General features: G+C 72.7%; 2 protein-coding genes across 2 annotated transcripts; one reads left to right on the top strand and one right to left on the bottom strand.

Annotated features, from left to right (window-relative positions):
• Positions 1-1,269: 1,269 nt before the first annotated feature.
• On the bottom strand, positions 1,270-3,840 carry LOC144258892 (TBC1 domain family member 17-like; the record flags this gene model as incomplete). The annotated part of the gene is made up of 6 exons (XM_077807027.1): positions 3,774-3,840; positions 3,085-3,183; positions 2,395-2,469; positions 2,211-2,319; positions 1,744-1,954; positions 1,270-1,381 (listed from the first exon to the last, which is right to left on the bottom strand). Coding segments are annotated over exons 1-6 (627 nt in total), but the record flags the coding sequence as incomplete, so codon positions are not given.
• A 6,832-nt stretch (positions 3,841-10,672) lies between these two features.
• Positions 10,673-13,001, top strand: AKT1S1 (AKT1 substrate 1). Its single transcript, XM_077807026.1, is given in 5 exon segments — positions 10,673-10,780; positions 10,782-11,119; positions 11,533-11,610; positions 12,373-12,521; positions 12,716-13,001. Coding segments are annotated over 5 exon segments (813 nt in total). The 5' UTR covers positions 10,673-10,676; the 3' UTR covers positions 12,860-13,001.
• Positions 13,002-13,486: the final 485 nt, after the last annotated feature.

The raw sequence follows: 13,486 nt of genomic DNA, 5'->3' as shown, positions 1-13,486 counted from the left end.
GGGAGAGACACCCCAGCGGGTACATGAGCAAGAAGCGACTGCCCCGGGAGCAGAACTGTCCAGCCATAAAGGAGAAATGCCTGGCGATGGGGCAGGCCCCTAAAAAGCTGCAGCCGGATCTCTTTGGGCGGCGCTTTGCTGGGCACCCTGACGCCTCTGCCCCGACGTGGCTGCACCCAATGAAAGGGGCTGATGCTGAGAGGCGGGGGACAGAGACACCCGGTCAGAGGGGGGCCAAGGTCAAGCTGGGGGCTCTTAACCAAGAGAGCCCAAATCGCAGCCCTCCAGCCTAGAGTGCTGGGAGAAGGCCCAATCCCTGTTTGAACTCCAGGAGTGTTGGGCTGGCAAAAGGGCCGGGGCCCCATAAACCTTCCCCCATGCGGCCTGCGAGTGCCATCGAGCACCCCTGACCTAAGGGAGGGCGTGAGACTGGAAGGGCCTGGTGCAACTCCCACCAAGGGACGGGAGAGATGCTGGGGCATCCATGGGACCGTTGGTTGGTTCGAACTTCCCCAGGTCACCGGTGAAAGTGACCCTGCTCAGTTCGGACTCGAAGGGGGGAGAGATGTGACGAAGCGGGACTGTTCTTAAGGTTCCCTCTGAATACTGGGTGGGTGCCTCAGTTTCCCCAGGCAGTTCTTAAGTATCCAGGAGTGGGGTAAGGGGGTGTGATTGTTGCAGAGCCCTAGAGGGCCACTGTGATGGGGTCTGCACAGAGAATGGCCGACACCCCATCTCCTGGCCACTGATGGCCTGGGCCCCTCCCCTGCAAGGTGCCAACTGAAGGGGCTAGAGAACAAAGGGATCAGGTGGCCTCCTGGCACGTGAAAGAGACAAAGGCCAGAGGAGGGGCTGGAGAGTCTCAGTTTGGAGCTGGCTGGGGAAATGGAGGGAGGCCCAGATGGGGCTCTGGCCTCCCTGCCCCCCAAGGTGGACCTGACCGAGGGGTCCTGTTTTCTGTGCCTACAAGTTCTGGTTTAGACCATGTTCCTGTCGGCTAATAAACCTTCTGTGTTACTGGCTGGCCGAGAGTCACGGTGAATCGCAGGAGGTGGGGGGTGCAGGGCCCTGACTCCTGCACACAACGTGACACAGGGATAGTCCCCAAGGGTCCTCATTCCCAGCCCCCCCCCACCCCGTGTCATGAGTGGCATGGGGCTCCTGGCCTAGTTGAGCGGCTCCGGCAGACAGGCCGTGGGGAGGGCTCTCCTAGGGCCAGCCGGGTGTGCTGTGGGGCACCAGGGGTCCACCAGGGCCTGGGGAACTCACCGACACTAGGTTGGAGGAGTTCTCATCGAACAGCTGCAGCTCGTCGAAGGCGTGTGACAGCGCGTACGAGTCATGGCTGTAGACCAGGTAAAGCCGCGAGTCCTTGGGGGAGCTGCCGGGGGGAGGGGGTCCTCAGTTACCCCAGCATTGGCAGGTGCCTCCGCCCGCACCTGCTAACTGCCCCCACCCCGCCCTCTGGAACCACCTTGCCCAGTGTGCCCTGCACCAGCTCTTACTGCCTGGGGACCCCCCAGCCTCATACTGCCAGCTCCCCCACCTGGGCCCCCCAATCTGGACCCATGGCAGTGCCCCAATACCCCTCCCCTGCTGTGAACTGCCCCCAGCAGTGCCCTGCCCCCCAATGTCCCCAGCTGCAAGCACCCCAAGACAGTGCCCCAGTTCATAAGCTGCGCAGACGGCCACGGCAGCACAGCCCCTTCCCCTGCCCCCCACAATCCCCCCACCCCCGCTCACATGGCCAGGATGAGGTACTTGCAGAGTGCCCGCAGCAGGGCCTTGCTGCCCCCGCGGTGGAAGTGGAGGGCGGGCAGGGACCCGCTCTCCCGGCTGATGAAGATGAGGTAGGACCAGCCCAGCCCCGGCCGGCTCCGGCGGATCGACTGCAGCTCAGAGAGGCTGAGCGTGAAGGCCCACTGCGCCCAGGGGCTGGCCGGGGGCACAGAGCCTGCGGGGCAGAGTGATGGGGGGGCGTGTTAGCCCCCCGCACTAACACCCCTCCAGCTGCGCACACACCCCCAGAGCTGTCCCACGCTGGGCCCACTGCACTAACACCCCCGCAGCCGCACCATCCAGGGCTGCCCCGTCAATGCACTGACCCCCAACCCTGTCTGGCCCCTGCTGCACGCCAAGATCCCATGAGCCAGGCTTTACCCCACACACCTTCCCCACCCATCCTGCCCCACCGTCTCCCACACCGTTACCCGGGGGCTCCTCCTGCGGCCGGGTCCGGGTCTTCACGGTGCTGATCACGGCCCAGTCAGGCTCATAGCCCGGATCGAAAGGCTCCTCCTCGGCCACGCCCGGGGACTCCTACAGGGCAGAAAGGGGGTTAGAGGAGCTGGGGAGGGGGGCACTGAGAGGGTTCTGGCAGCGGGAGCCGCTCACCTTCTTGGAGTAAACAATCGGGGGAGCATCACCGGCTTCCTCCAGGGGCGTCCACTGCAGCAGGTGGTCTGAGCCCTGTGGGCAGGGGGTGCAGTTAGAGCTCTGCCGGTGCCCCTCGCTCCTGACCCACAGCCCCCTGCCAGTCCAGCCCCCCCCGCCCCCCAGCTCAGCGGTGCCCCTCACTCCCGACCTGCAGCCCCACCCCGGCCCCAGCTCGGCGGTGCCCCCTCACTCCCGACCCGCAGCCCCCCACCAGCCCAGCCCCCCCCGGCCCCAGCTCGGCGGTGCCCCTCACTCCCGACCCGCAGCCCCCCACCAGCCCAGCCCCCCCCCGGCCCCAGCTCGGCGGTGCCCCTCACTCCCGACCCGCAGCCCCCCACCAGCCCAGCCCCCCCCCCGGCCCCAGCTCGGCGGTGCCCCTCACTCCCGACCCGCAGCCCCCCACCAGCCCAGCCCCCCCCGGCCCCAGCTCGGCGGTGCCCCTCACTCCCGACCCGCAGCCCCCCACCAGCCCAGCCCCCCCCCCGGCCCCAGCTCGGCGGTGCCCCTCACTCCCGACCCGCAGCCCCCCACCAGCCCAGCCCCCCCCCGGCCCCAGCTCGGCGGTGCCCCTCACTCCCGACCTGCAGCCCCCCACCAGCCCAGCCCAGCCCTGCCCCCCCAGCTCGGCGGTGCCCCTTGGCGGTGTACCTTGTCGAGGATGCGGACAAGCCCCGGGATGAGCGAGTCCTGATCTGGGTGGCGCTTGGCGCTGGTGTGCAGGAAAACCCCGTCCTTCTCGAAGGCCACCTGGGGGGGGGGGATATCAGCCAGAGCAAGTACCGCCCCCCCCCCGCACGGAGACCCCTCCCGCACCTGTCAGTCCCCCCAGCCCCCCCCCCCGCACGGGGACCCCTCCCGCACCTGTCACTCCCCCCAGCCCCCCCCCGCACGGGGACCCCTCCCCCACCTGTCACTCCCCCCAGCTCCCCCCCGCACGGGGACCCCTCCCCCACCTGTCACTCCCCCCAGCCCCCCCCCGCACGGGGACCCCTCCCGCACCTGTCACTCCCCCAGCCCCCCCCCGCACGGGGACCCCTCCCGCACCTGTCAGTCCCCCCAGCCCCCCCCCCCCGCACGGGGACCCCTCCCGCACCTGTCAGTCCCCCCAGCCCCCCCCCGCACGGGGACCCCTCCCCCACCTGTCACTCCCCCCAGCCCCCCCCGCACGGGGACCCCTCCCGCACCTGTCACTCCCCCAGCCCCCCCCCGCACGGGGACCCCTCCCCCACCTGTCACTCCCCCCAGCCCCCCCCGCACGGGGACCCCTCCCCCAACACTGACCCGCGCCCCAAGGCCCCGCCCCCTCCCAGCCCCACCGGCCCGGGCCCGCCGCTCACCCTGCAGCCCGCCGACTCCATCCTCCACAGACCACCACCACTTCCGGAAACAACCACTCGTCACTTCCGCCCTCACGCCCCGCCCCCGGGCCGGCCGCCATCTTTGTGAGGGGCGGCGCATGGTAGCCGTCGCCACGTGAGTGAGGGTGACGCCATGTCTCTGCGTAGCGGGGCCGCCATCTTTGTGCGGGGCAAAGGGCGGCCGCCATGTTTGCCTTGGGGGCGGGGGAAGGAGCCGAGGGTTGGTAGCGGCCGCCATGTTTATCCGGGGCAACACAGCCGCCGCCATGTTTGTGCGGGGCGCTGCGGGGGCCGCCATGCTTGTGCGGGGCACTGTGTGGGGGGAGGGGCGGAACTGCTCCCGGGGTTATAGGTCAGGAGTCAGAGGGTGACGCCGCCGTGGGCCGCGCAGTGACCCTGGGGGCTGGGTCGGACAGAGGGAGGCAGGAGGCGGCGGGGGCAGGTAACGGGCCCTCGGGAACCCAGGCGTCTGGGCTCTGCCCCCACCCCCATACCCCCCACCCCTGGCAGGGAGAGAACCCAGGCGTCCGGGCCCCGCTCCCCCCCGTACTCCCCACCCCTGGCAGGGAGAGAACCCAGGCGTCCGGGCTGCGCTCCCCCCCGTACCCCCACCCCTGGCAGGGAGAGAACCCAGGCGTCCGGGCTGCGCTCCCCCCCGTACCCCCCACCCCTGGCAGGGAGAGAACCAGGCGTCCGGGCTGCGCTCCCCCCCGTACCCCCACCCCTGGCAGGGAGAGAACCCAGGCGTCCGGGCTGCGCTCCCCCCCGTACCCCCCACCCCTGGCAGGGAGAGAACCCAGGCGTCCGGGCCCCGCTCCCCCCCGTACCCCCCACCCCTGGCAGGGAGAGAACCCAGGCGTCCGGGCCCCGCTCCCCCCCGTACTCCCCACCCCTGGCAGGGAGAGAACCCAGGCGTCCGGGCCCCGCTCCCCCCCGTACTCCCCACCCCTGGCAGGGAGAGAACCCAGGCGTCCGGGCCCCGCTCCCCCCCGTACTCCCCACCCCTGGCAGGGAGAGAACCCAGGCGTCCGGGCTGCGCTCCCCCCCGTACCCCCCACCCCTGGCAGGGAGAGAACCCAGGCGTCCGGGCTGCGCTCCCCCCCGTACCCCCCACCCCTGGCAGGGAGAGAACCCAGGCGTCCGGGCTCCGCTCCCCCCCGTACCCCCCACCCCTGGCAGGGAGAGAACCCAGGCGTCCGGGCTCCGCTCCCCCCCGTACCCCCCACCCCTGGCAGGGAGAGAACCCAGGCGTCCGGGCTCCGCTCCCCCCGTACCCCCCACCCCTGGCAGGGAGAGAACCCAGGCGTCCGGGCTCCGCTCCCCCCCGTACCCCCCCACCCCTGGCAGGGAGAGAACCCAGGCGTCCGGGCTCCGCTCCCCCCCCGTACCCCCCACCCCTGGCAGGGAGAGAACCCAGGCGTCCGGGCTCCGCTCCCCCCCGTACCCCCCACCCCTGGCAGGGAGAGAACCCAGGCGTCCGGGCTGCGCTCACCCCCCGTACCCCCCACCCCTGGCAGGGAGAGAGACCCAGGCGTCCGGGCTGCGCTCCCCCCCGTACCCCCCACCCCTGGCAGGGAGAGAACCCAGGCGTCCGGGCTGCGCTCCCCCCCGTACCCCCCACCCCTGGCAGGGAGAGAACCCAGGCGTCCGGGCTGCGCTCCCCCCCGTACCCCCCACCCCTGGCAGGGAGAGAACCCAGGCGTCCGGGCTGCGCTCCCCCCCGTACCCCCCACCCCTGGCAGGGAGAGAACCCAGGCGTCCGGGCTGCGCTCCCCCCCGTACCCCCCACCCCTGGCAGGGAGAGAACCCAGGCGTCCGGGCTGCGCTCCCCCCCGTACCCCCCACCCCTGGCAGGGAGAGAACCCAGGCGTCCGGGCTGCGCTCCCCCCCCGTACCCCCCACCCCTGGCAGGGAGAGAACCCAGGCGTCCGGGCTGCGCTCCCCCCCGTACCCCCCACCCCTGGCAGGGAGAGAACCCAGGCGTCCGGGCTGCGCTCCCCCCCGTACCCCCCACCCCTGGCAGGGAGAGAACCCAGGCGTCCGGGCTGCGCTCCCCCCCGTACCCCCCACCCCTGGCAGGGAGAGAACCCAGGCGTCCGGGCTGCGCTCCCCCCCGTACCCCCCACCCCTGGCAGGGAGAGAACCCAGGCGTCCGGGCTGCGCTCCCCCCCGTACCCCCCACCCCTGGCAGGGAGAGAACCCAGGCGTCCGGGCTCCGCTGCCCCCCGTACCCCCCACCCCTGGCAGGGAGAGAACCCAGGCGTCCGGGCTCCGCTGCCCCCCGTACCCCCCACCCCTGGCAGGGGAGAGAACCCAGGCGTCCGGGCTGCGCTCCCCCCCGTACCCCCCACCCTGGCAGGGAGAGAACCCAGGCGTCCGGGCTGCGCTCCCCCCCGTACCCCCCACCCCTGGCAGGGAGAGAACCCAGGCGTCCGGGCTGCGCTCCCCCCCGTACCCCCCACCCCTGGCAGGGAGAGAACCCAGGCGTCCCGGGCTGCGCTCCCCCCCGTACCCCCCACCCCTGGCAGGGAGAGAACCCAGGCGTCCGGGCTGCGCTCCCCCCCGTACCCCCCACCCCTGGCAGGGAGAGAACCCAGGCGTCCGGGCTGCGCTCCCCCCCGTACCCCCCACCCCTGGCAGGGAGAGAACCCAGGCGTCCGGGCTGCGCTCCCCCCCGTACCCCCCACCCCTGGCAGGGAGAGAACCCAGGCGTCCGGGCTGCGCTCCCCCCCACCCCTGGCAGGGAGAGAACCCAGGCGCCCGGGCTCCGCTCCCCCCCACCCCTGGCAGGGAGAGAACCCAGGCGCCCGGGCTCCGCTCCCCCCACCCCTGGCAGGGAGAGAACCCAGGCGCCCGGGCTCCGCTCCCCCCACCCCTGGCAGGGAGAGAACCCAGGCGCCCGGGCTCCGCTCCCCCCACCCCTGGCAGGGAGAGAACCCAGGCGCCCGGGCTCCGCTCCCCCCACCCCTGGCAGGGAGAGAACCCAGGCGCCCGGGCTGCGCTCCCCCCACCCCTGGCAGGGAGAGAACCCAGGCGTCCGGGCTGCGCTCCCCCCCGTACCCCCCACCCCTGGCAGGGAGAGAACCCAGGCGTCCGGGCTGCGCTCCCCCCGTTACCCCCCACCCCTGGCAGGGAGAGAACCCAGGCGTCCGGGCTCCGCTCCCCCCCGTACCCCCCACCCCTGGCAGGGAGAGAACCCAGGCGTCCGGGCTCCGCTCCCCCCCGTACCCCCACCCCTGGCAGGGAGAGAACCCAGGCGTCCGGGCTCCGCTCCCCCCCGTACCCCCCACCCCTGGCAGGGAGAGAACCCAGGCGTCCGGGCTCCGCTCCCCCCCGTACCCCCCACCCCTGGCAGGGAGAGAACCCAGGCGTCCGGGCTCCGCTCCCCCCCGTACCCCCCACCCCTGGCAGGGAGAGAACCCAGGCGTCCGGGCTCCGCTGCCCCCCGTACCCCCCACCCCTGGCAGGGAGAGAACCCAGGCGTCCGGGCTGCGCTCCCCCCCGTACCCCCCACCCCTGGCAGGGAGAGAACCCAGGCGTCCGGGCTGCGCTGCCCCCCCCGTACCCCCCACCCCTGGCAGGGAGAGAACCCAGGCGTCCGGGCTGCGCTCCCCCCCGTTACCCCCCACCCCCTGGCAGGGAGAGAACCCAGGCGTCCGGGCTGCGCTCCCCCCCGTACCCCCCACCCCTGGCAGGGAGAGAACCCCAGGCGTCCGGGCTGCGCTCCCCCCCGTACCCCCCACCCTGGCAGGGAGAGAACCCAGGCGTCCGGGGCTGCGCTCCCCCCCGTACCCCCCACCCCTGGCAGGGAGAGAACCCAGGCGTCCGGGCTGCGCTCCCCCCCGTACCCCCCCACCCCTGGCAGGGAGAGAACCCAGGCGTCCGGGCTCCGCTGCCCCCCGTACCCCCCACCCCTGGCAGGGAGAGAACCCAGGCGTCCGGGCTCCGCTGCCCCCCGTACCCCCCACCCCTGGCAGGGAGAGAACCCAGGCGTCCGGGCTGCGCTCCCCCCCGTACCCCCCACCCCTGGCAGGGAGAGAACCCAGGCGTCCGGGCTGCGCTCCCCCCCGTACCCCCCACCCCTGGCAGGGAGAGAACCCAGGCGTCCGGGCTGCGCTCCCCCCCGTACCCCCCACCCCTGGCAGGGAGAGAACCCAGGCGTCCGGGCTGCGCTCCCCCCCGTACCCCCCACCCCTGGCAGGGAGAGAACCCAGGCGTCCGGGCTGCGCTCCCCCCCGTACCCCCCACCCCTGGCAGGGAGAGAACCCAGGCGTCCGGGCTGCGCTCCCCCCCGTACCCCCCACCCCTGGCAGGGAGAGAACCCAGGCGTCCGGGCTGCGCTCCCCCCCGTACCCCCCACCCCTGGCAGGGAGAGAACCCAGGCGTCCGGGCTGCGCTCCCCCCGTACCCCCCACCCCTGGCAGGGAGAGAACCCAGGCGTCCGGGCTGCGCTCCCCCCACCCCTGGCAGGGAGAGAACCCAGGCGCCCGGGCTCCGCTCCCCCCACCCCTGGCAGGGAGAGAACCCAGGCGCCCGGGCTCCGCTCCCCCCACCCCTGGCAGGGAGAGAACCCAGGCGCCCGGGCTCCGCTCCCCCCACCCCTGGCAGGGAGAGAACCCAGGCGCCCGGGCTCCGCTCCCCCCACCCCTGGCAGGGAGAGAACCCAGGCGCCCGGGCTCCGCTCCCCCCACCCCTGGCAGGGAGAGAACCCAGGCGCCCGGGCTGCGCTCCCCCCACCCCTGGCAGGGAGAGAACCCAGGCGTCCGGGCTGCGCTCCCCCCCGTACCCCCCACCCCTGGCAGGGAGAGAACCCAGGCGTCCGGGCTGGCGCTCCCCCCCGTACCCCCCACCCCTGGCAGGGAGAGAACCCAGGCGTCCGGGCTCCGCTCCCCCCCCGTACCCCCCACCCCTGGCAGGGAGAGAACCCAGGCGTCCGGGCTCCGCTCCCCCCCGTACCCCCCACCCCTGGCAGGGAGAGAACCCAGGCGTCCGGGCTCCGCTCCCCCCCGTACCCCCCACCCCTGGCAGGGAGAGAACCCAGGCGTCCGGGCTCCGCTCCCCCCCGTACCCCCCACCCCTGGCAGGGAGAGAACCCAGGCGTCCGGGCTCCGCTCCCCCCCGTACCCCCCACCCCTGGCAGGGAGAGAACCCAGGCGTCCGGGCTCCGCTGCCCCCCGTACCCCCCACCCCTGGCAGGGAGAGAACCCAGGCGTCCGGGCTGCGCTCCCCCCCCGTACCCCCCACCCCTGGCAGGGAGAGAACCCAGGCGTCCGGGCTGCGCTCCCCCCCGTACCCCCCACCCCTGGCAGGGAGAGAACCCAGGCGTCCGGGCTGCGCTCCCGCCCCGTACCCCCCACCCCTGGCAGGGAGAGAACCCAGGCGTCCGGGCTGCGCTCCCCCCCGTACCCCCCACCCCTGGCAGGGAGAGAACCCAGGCGTCCGGGCTGCGCTCCCCCCCGTACCCCCCACCCCTGGCAGGGAGAGAACCCAGGCGTCCGGGCTGCGCTCCCCCCCGTACCCCCCACCCCTGGCAGGGAGAGAACCCAGGCGTCCGGGCTGCGCTCCCCCCCGTACCCCCCACCCCTGGCAGGGGAAGAACCCAGGCGTCCGGGCTGCGCTCCCCCCCGTACCCCCCACCCCTGGCAGGGAGAGAACCCAGGCGTCCGGGCTGCGCTCCCCCCCGTACCCCCCACCCCTGGCAGGGAGAGAACCCAGGCGTCCGGGCTCCGCTGCCCCCCGTACCCCCCACCCCTGGCAGGGAGAGAACCCCAGGCGTCCGGGCTCCGCTGCCCCCCGTACCCCCCACCCCTGGCAGGAGAGAACCCAGGCGTCCGGGCTCCGCTGCCCCCCGTACCCCCCCACCCCTGGCAGGGAGAGAACCCAGGCGTCCGGGCTGCGCTCCCCCCCGTACCCCCCACCCCTGGCAGGGAGAGAACCCAGGCGTCCGGGCTGCGCTCCCCCCGTACCCCCACCCCTGGCAGGGAGAGAACCCAGGCGTCCGGGCTGCGCTCCCCCCCCGTACCCCCCACCCCTGGCAGGGAGAGAACCCAGGCGTCCGGGCTGCGCTCCCCCCCGTACCCCCCACCCCTGGCAGGGAGAGAACCCAGGCGTCCGGGCTGCGCTCCCCCCCGTACCCCCCACCCCTGGCAGGGAGAGAACCCAGGCGTCCGGGCTGCGCTCCCCCCCGTACCCCCCACCCCTGGCAGGGAGAGAACCCAGGCGTCCGGGCTGCGCTCCCCCCACCCCTGGCAGGGAGAGAACCCAGGCGCCCGGGCTCCGCTCCCCCCACCCCTGGCAGGGAGAGAACCCAGGCGCCCGGGCTCCGCTCCCCCCACCCCTGGCAGGGAGAGAACCCAGGCGCCCGGGCTCCGCTCCCCCCACCCCTGGCAGGGAGAGAACCCAGGCGCCCGGGCTCCGCTCCCCCCACCCCTGGCAGGGAGAGAACCCAGGCGCCCGGGCTCCGCTCCCCCCACCCCTGGCAGGGAGAGAACCCAGGCGCCCGGGCTCCGCTCCCCCCACCCCTGGCAGGGAGAGAACCCAGGCGCCCGGGCTCCGCTCCCCCCACCCCTGGCAGGGAGAGAACCCAGGCGCCCGGGCTCGGCTCCCCCCACCCCTGCTCTAACCACTAGCCCCCACTCCCCTCCCTGAGGTAGGAAAGAACCCAGGCGTCCTGACTCCCAGCTCCCCCTCCCTGAGCCAGGAGGGAACCCAAGCATCCGGGCTCTGCCCCCCAGACCATGCCCACCCAAGCTGGGAGAGAACCCAGGCGTCCTGGCTCCCAGCCCCCCCCCCCCCCGGGTAATCACTAGCGCCCCCCCCCGACCGAGGCAGGCGAGAACCCAGGCATCCGGGCGCTCACCCCCCTGTCTCCCGCAGGCCAGGATGACGGGCATGGCCGACAACCACCGGGAGAGCTGGGCGGGGCTGATCGCGGAGGCCGAGCGGTACCGGCGCCGGACGGGGAACGAGGTGGTTCTGATCACGGCTTACCGGGCCCCCGCAGCCGGGCGGCTTCGCCTACACCCAGCACGGCTGCGGGGCCCTGGGCGACGCCGCCCGCCGCTACCTGGAGGACATCGCCGTGGTCCACAAGACCACGGCTTTTACCTACGCCGCCCGGCCCGCACCTGCCCCCCGGCCGCCCCCCAGCCCCTACTCCCGCAGCTGCCCCCCCCAGGACCCGCCCGCCAGCCCCCACTGGATCGCGGGCGCCCAGGGAGCCCCGGCTGAGGCCGTCGGGGGGCAGGAGGAAGAGGAGAAAAACATGCCGGCGCCCAGGGAGATGGAGTCACCGGGGAAGCAGCAGCCCCCCAGCGACACCACGGGTGAGTCCGTGCCCCCCCAATGGGAGGGGGGAGGGGTGGTCTGTCTACCTACATCCCACCCCAGAGGAACCGCATCTCGGCGCCAGGCAGAAGGATCTGTGTGCCCCACCCAGAAGGGACGCAACTTGGTGCCAGGCAAGGGGACCCAGGCCCGCGCCCCACCCCAGAGGGGCCACGTCATGGTGCCAGGCAAGGGGTCTGCGTCTACCAGCACCGGGCGAAGCGTCCCCGTCTACTCAGCTCCCATGCCCCACCCCAGAGGGGCTGCATCTCGGCACCAGACAAGGGGACCTGTACATCCAGCCCCTGCGCCCCATCCCACTTCCCTGCAGCGGGTGAGGGACCCCGGATACTCAGCACCCCACCCCAGAGGTGGCTGAGTCTCCTCACGGGCCCCTTCTGCGGCTCCCCAGGTCTCTTTGTGATGGATGAGGACTCCCCCAGCCAGGACTACGAGCCCTTCTTCGATTCGGACCCGGAGAGCACTGACGGTAGGTTTGGGGGGGCTGTCGGGGGGTGTCATGGAGTCACCGAGGCGAAGTCCGCACGAAGCCAGCCAGGACTCGGGGGGACCCTCCTCTGTCGGAGCTACTGTCCCCAGGGCAAGACGCTGCCCCAGCTTCCACCTTCCTGGGGCTGACCCCGGAGCATTCAGCCTCCCCGTCCACACCAGGCGCTTCCGCAGCGAGTCCACCTAGCGGGGGTCCTGGGGGAGCCAGGGGGCCCCGCCCCCCAACTCCGCAGCCAGCCGTGGCATAGAACAGAGCTTGTGAGCATAGCCAAGTCCATCTTGGGGAGTCCTGGGCCAGACGCCCTGGACTCTTCCCCCCCCCCCCCCCCCCACACACACACACACAGTCCCCAGACTCCCTGTGATCCGCCCCTTGCTCTTGCTGGTCTTTGTCTCTCTTCTGGGCACAAAGTCACTTGGTCGCATGCCCCTCCTGGGGCTCAGGTTACCGGCCATCCCTATGTACAGACCTCAAAGCTGCCTCGCCTGCCCCCGAGGGCCTCAGCGAAAGTCTCACACACACAATTTCCATCACCTAGCACTGGTGCTGCGGACAGGGAAACTGAGGCACACACTGGCCAGTAAAACTCACGTGCGGCATCATAAGGAGACTAAAACCCCACCTCCATCTCACCCCGTGGGCTGAGGGGAGGGAGCCTGCAGAGAGGGTGGGGGAAAGGGTGGAGGCAGCGGGGGCTGTCTGGGGGCTGGGGTCCCCCTCTTAACTCTCTTCCCTCCCCAGATGGCAGCCTGAGTGAGGAGGCGCCCGCCCAGCCCCCGCCCGCCCCCCCCAACCACCAGTACGCCAAGTCACTGCCCGTCTCCGTCCCCGTCTGGGCCTTCCGGCAGGCGGGGCCCGAGCAGCGCTCGTCTGACGAGGAGAATGCCAAGGTGGGGGGCCTGGCGGGGGAACGGGGGGCCCCTGGCCCTGGTTGGAGTCTGGGGGGGGGGGTCAGTCTCAGAGAGCAGAGGTCGTGGTGGTTGCGGGGGAGAATCCGGCCGCAGGGGGAGGGGCGGGGCGGGGGGTGTTAGGGTCCCTGGCTGGTGCCCCTGGCGCTAACCCCTCCCCCTCCCCGCCCCCCCAGCACTCGTCCCCCGACCTGGAGAAGATCGCGGCCAGCATGCGAGCACTGGCCCTGCGTGGCTCCGACGGCACCGAGATGTTCGGGGACCTGCCCCGCCCCCGCCTCAACACCGGGGACCTCCAGAAACTGCAGCGGAAGTATTGACACCCCCCTGCTGGGGGAGGGGCCCCGACAGCCTGGGCCCCCCCCCGACAGCGCCCCCTCCCTTGGACACTACACCCCCCCCAATGGCAGGGCAAGGGGGAATTCCCCCCCTGCACCCCGGCCCCAAAGAGGCCTGTGGTGACAGAGGGCTCTCTGGGACGCCGTGAGCCGGTGGAACTACCTGCCACCGCATCTAAGCTGCGGGGGGATATTAGCTGACTGCTCACGCTACAGGATCACAAGGGTTGCGGGGAGATGATGGGGTGGGGGGGGGGCCCCTGTGTCCCTCCCCCTCCACACTCCATCCCCTCCCACAGCAGCAGATGTGGTGGGGAGCCCCTCCGGTCCCCCCAGCACTACAGCTACTGAGAGGGGAGCACCCCCGGTGCCCCCTCCACACACTACAGGGGACACTGCCCCCCCCCCTTCCCCCAAAGTGTCTTAATAGATTTTTGTAAGGCCCTCCGTTTGCACATGAGCTGTTCCCCCGGAAAGGGGGGGCAGTTTCCCCAAACCCCCCTATGGGGGGGGGGCTCTGCTGTCAGCCTCCAGGAGAGACTTCTCCCCCCTGCCCCCCAGAACTGACACCCTAATTTTTGGGGGGTGGAGGGAACTGCCACCTCCTTT

Source organism: Eretmochelys imbricata, unplaced genomic scaffold, assembly GCF_965152235.1.
Source record: "Eretmochelys imbricata isolate rEreImb1 unplaced genomic scaffold, rEreImb1.hap1 Scaffold_57, whole genome shotgun sequence".
NCBI lineage: Eukaryota > Metazoa > Chordata > Testudines > Cheloniidae > Eretmochelys > Eretmochelys imbricata.
Note: the sequence above shows the minus strand (reverse complement) of the source record. Positions and strands in the feature narration are given on the sequence as shown.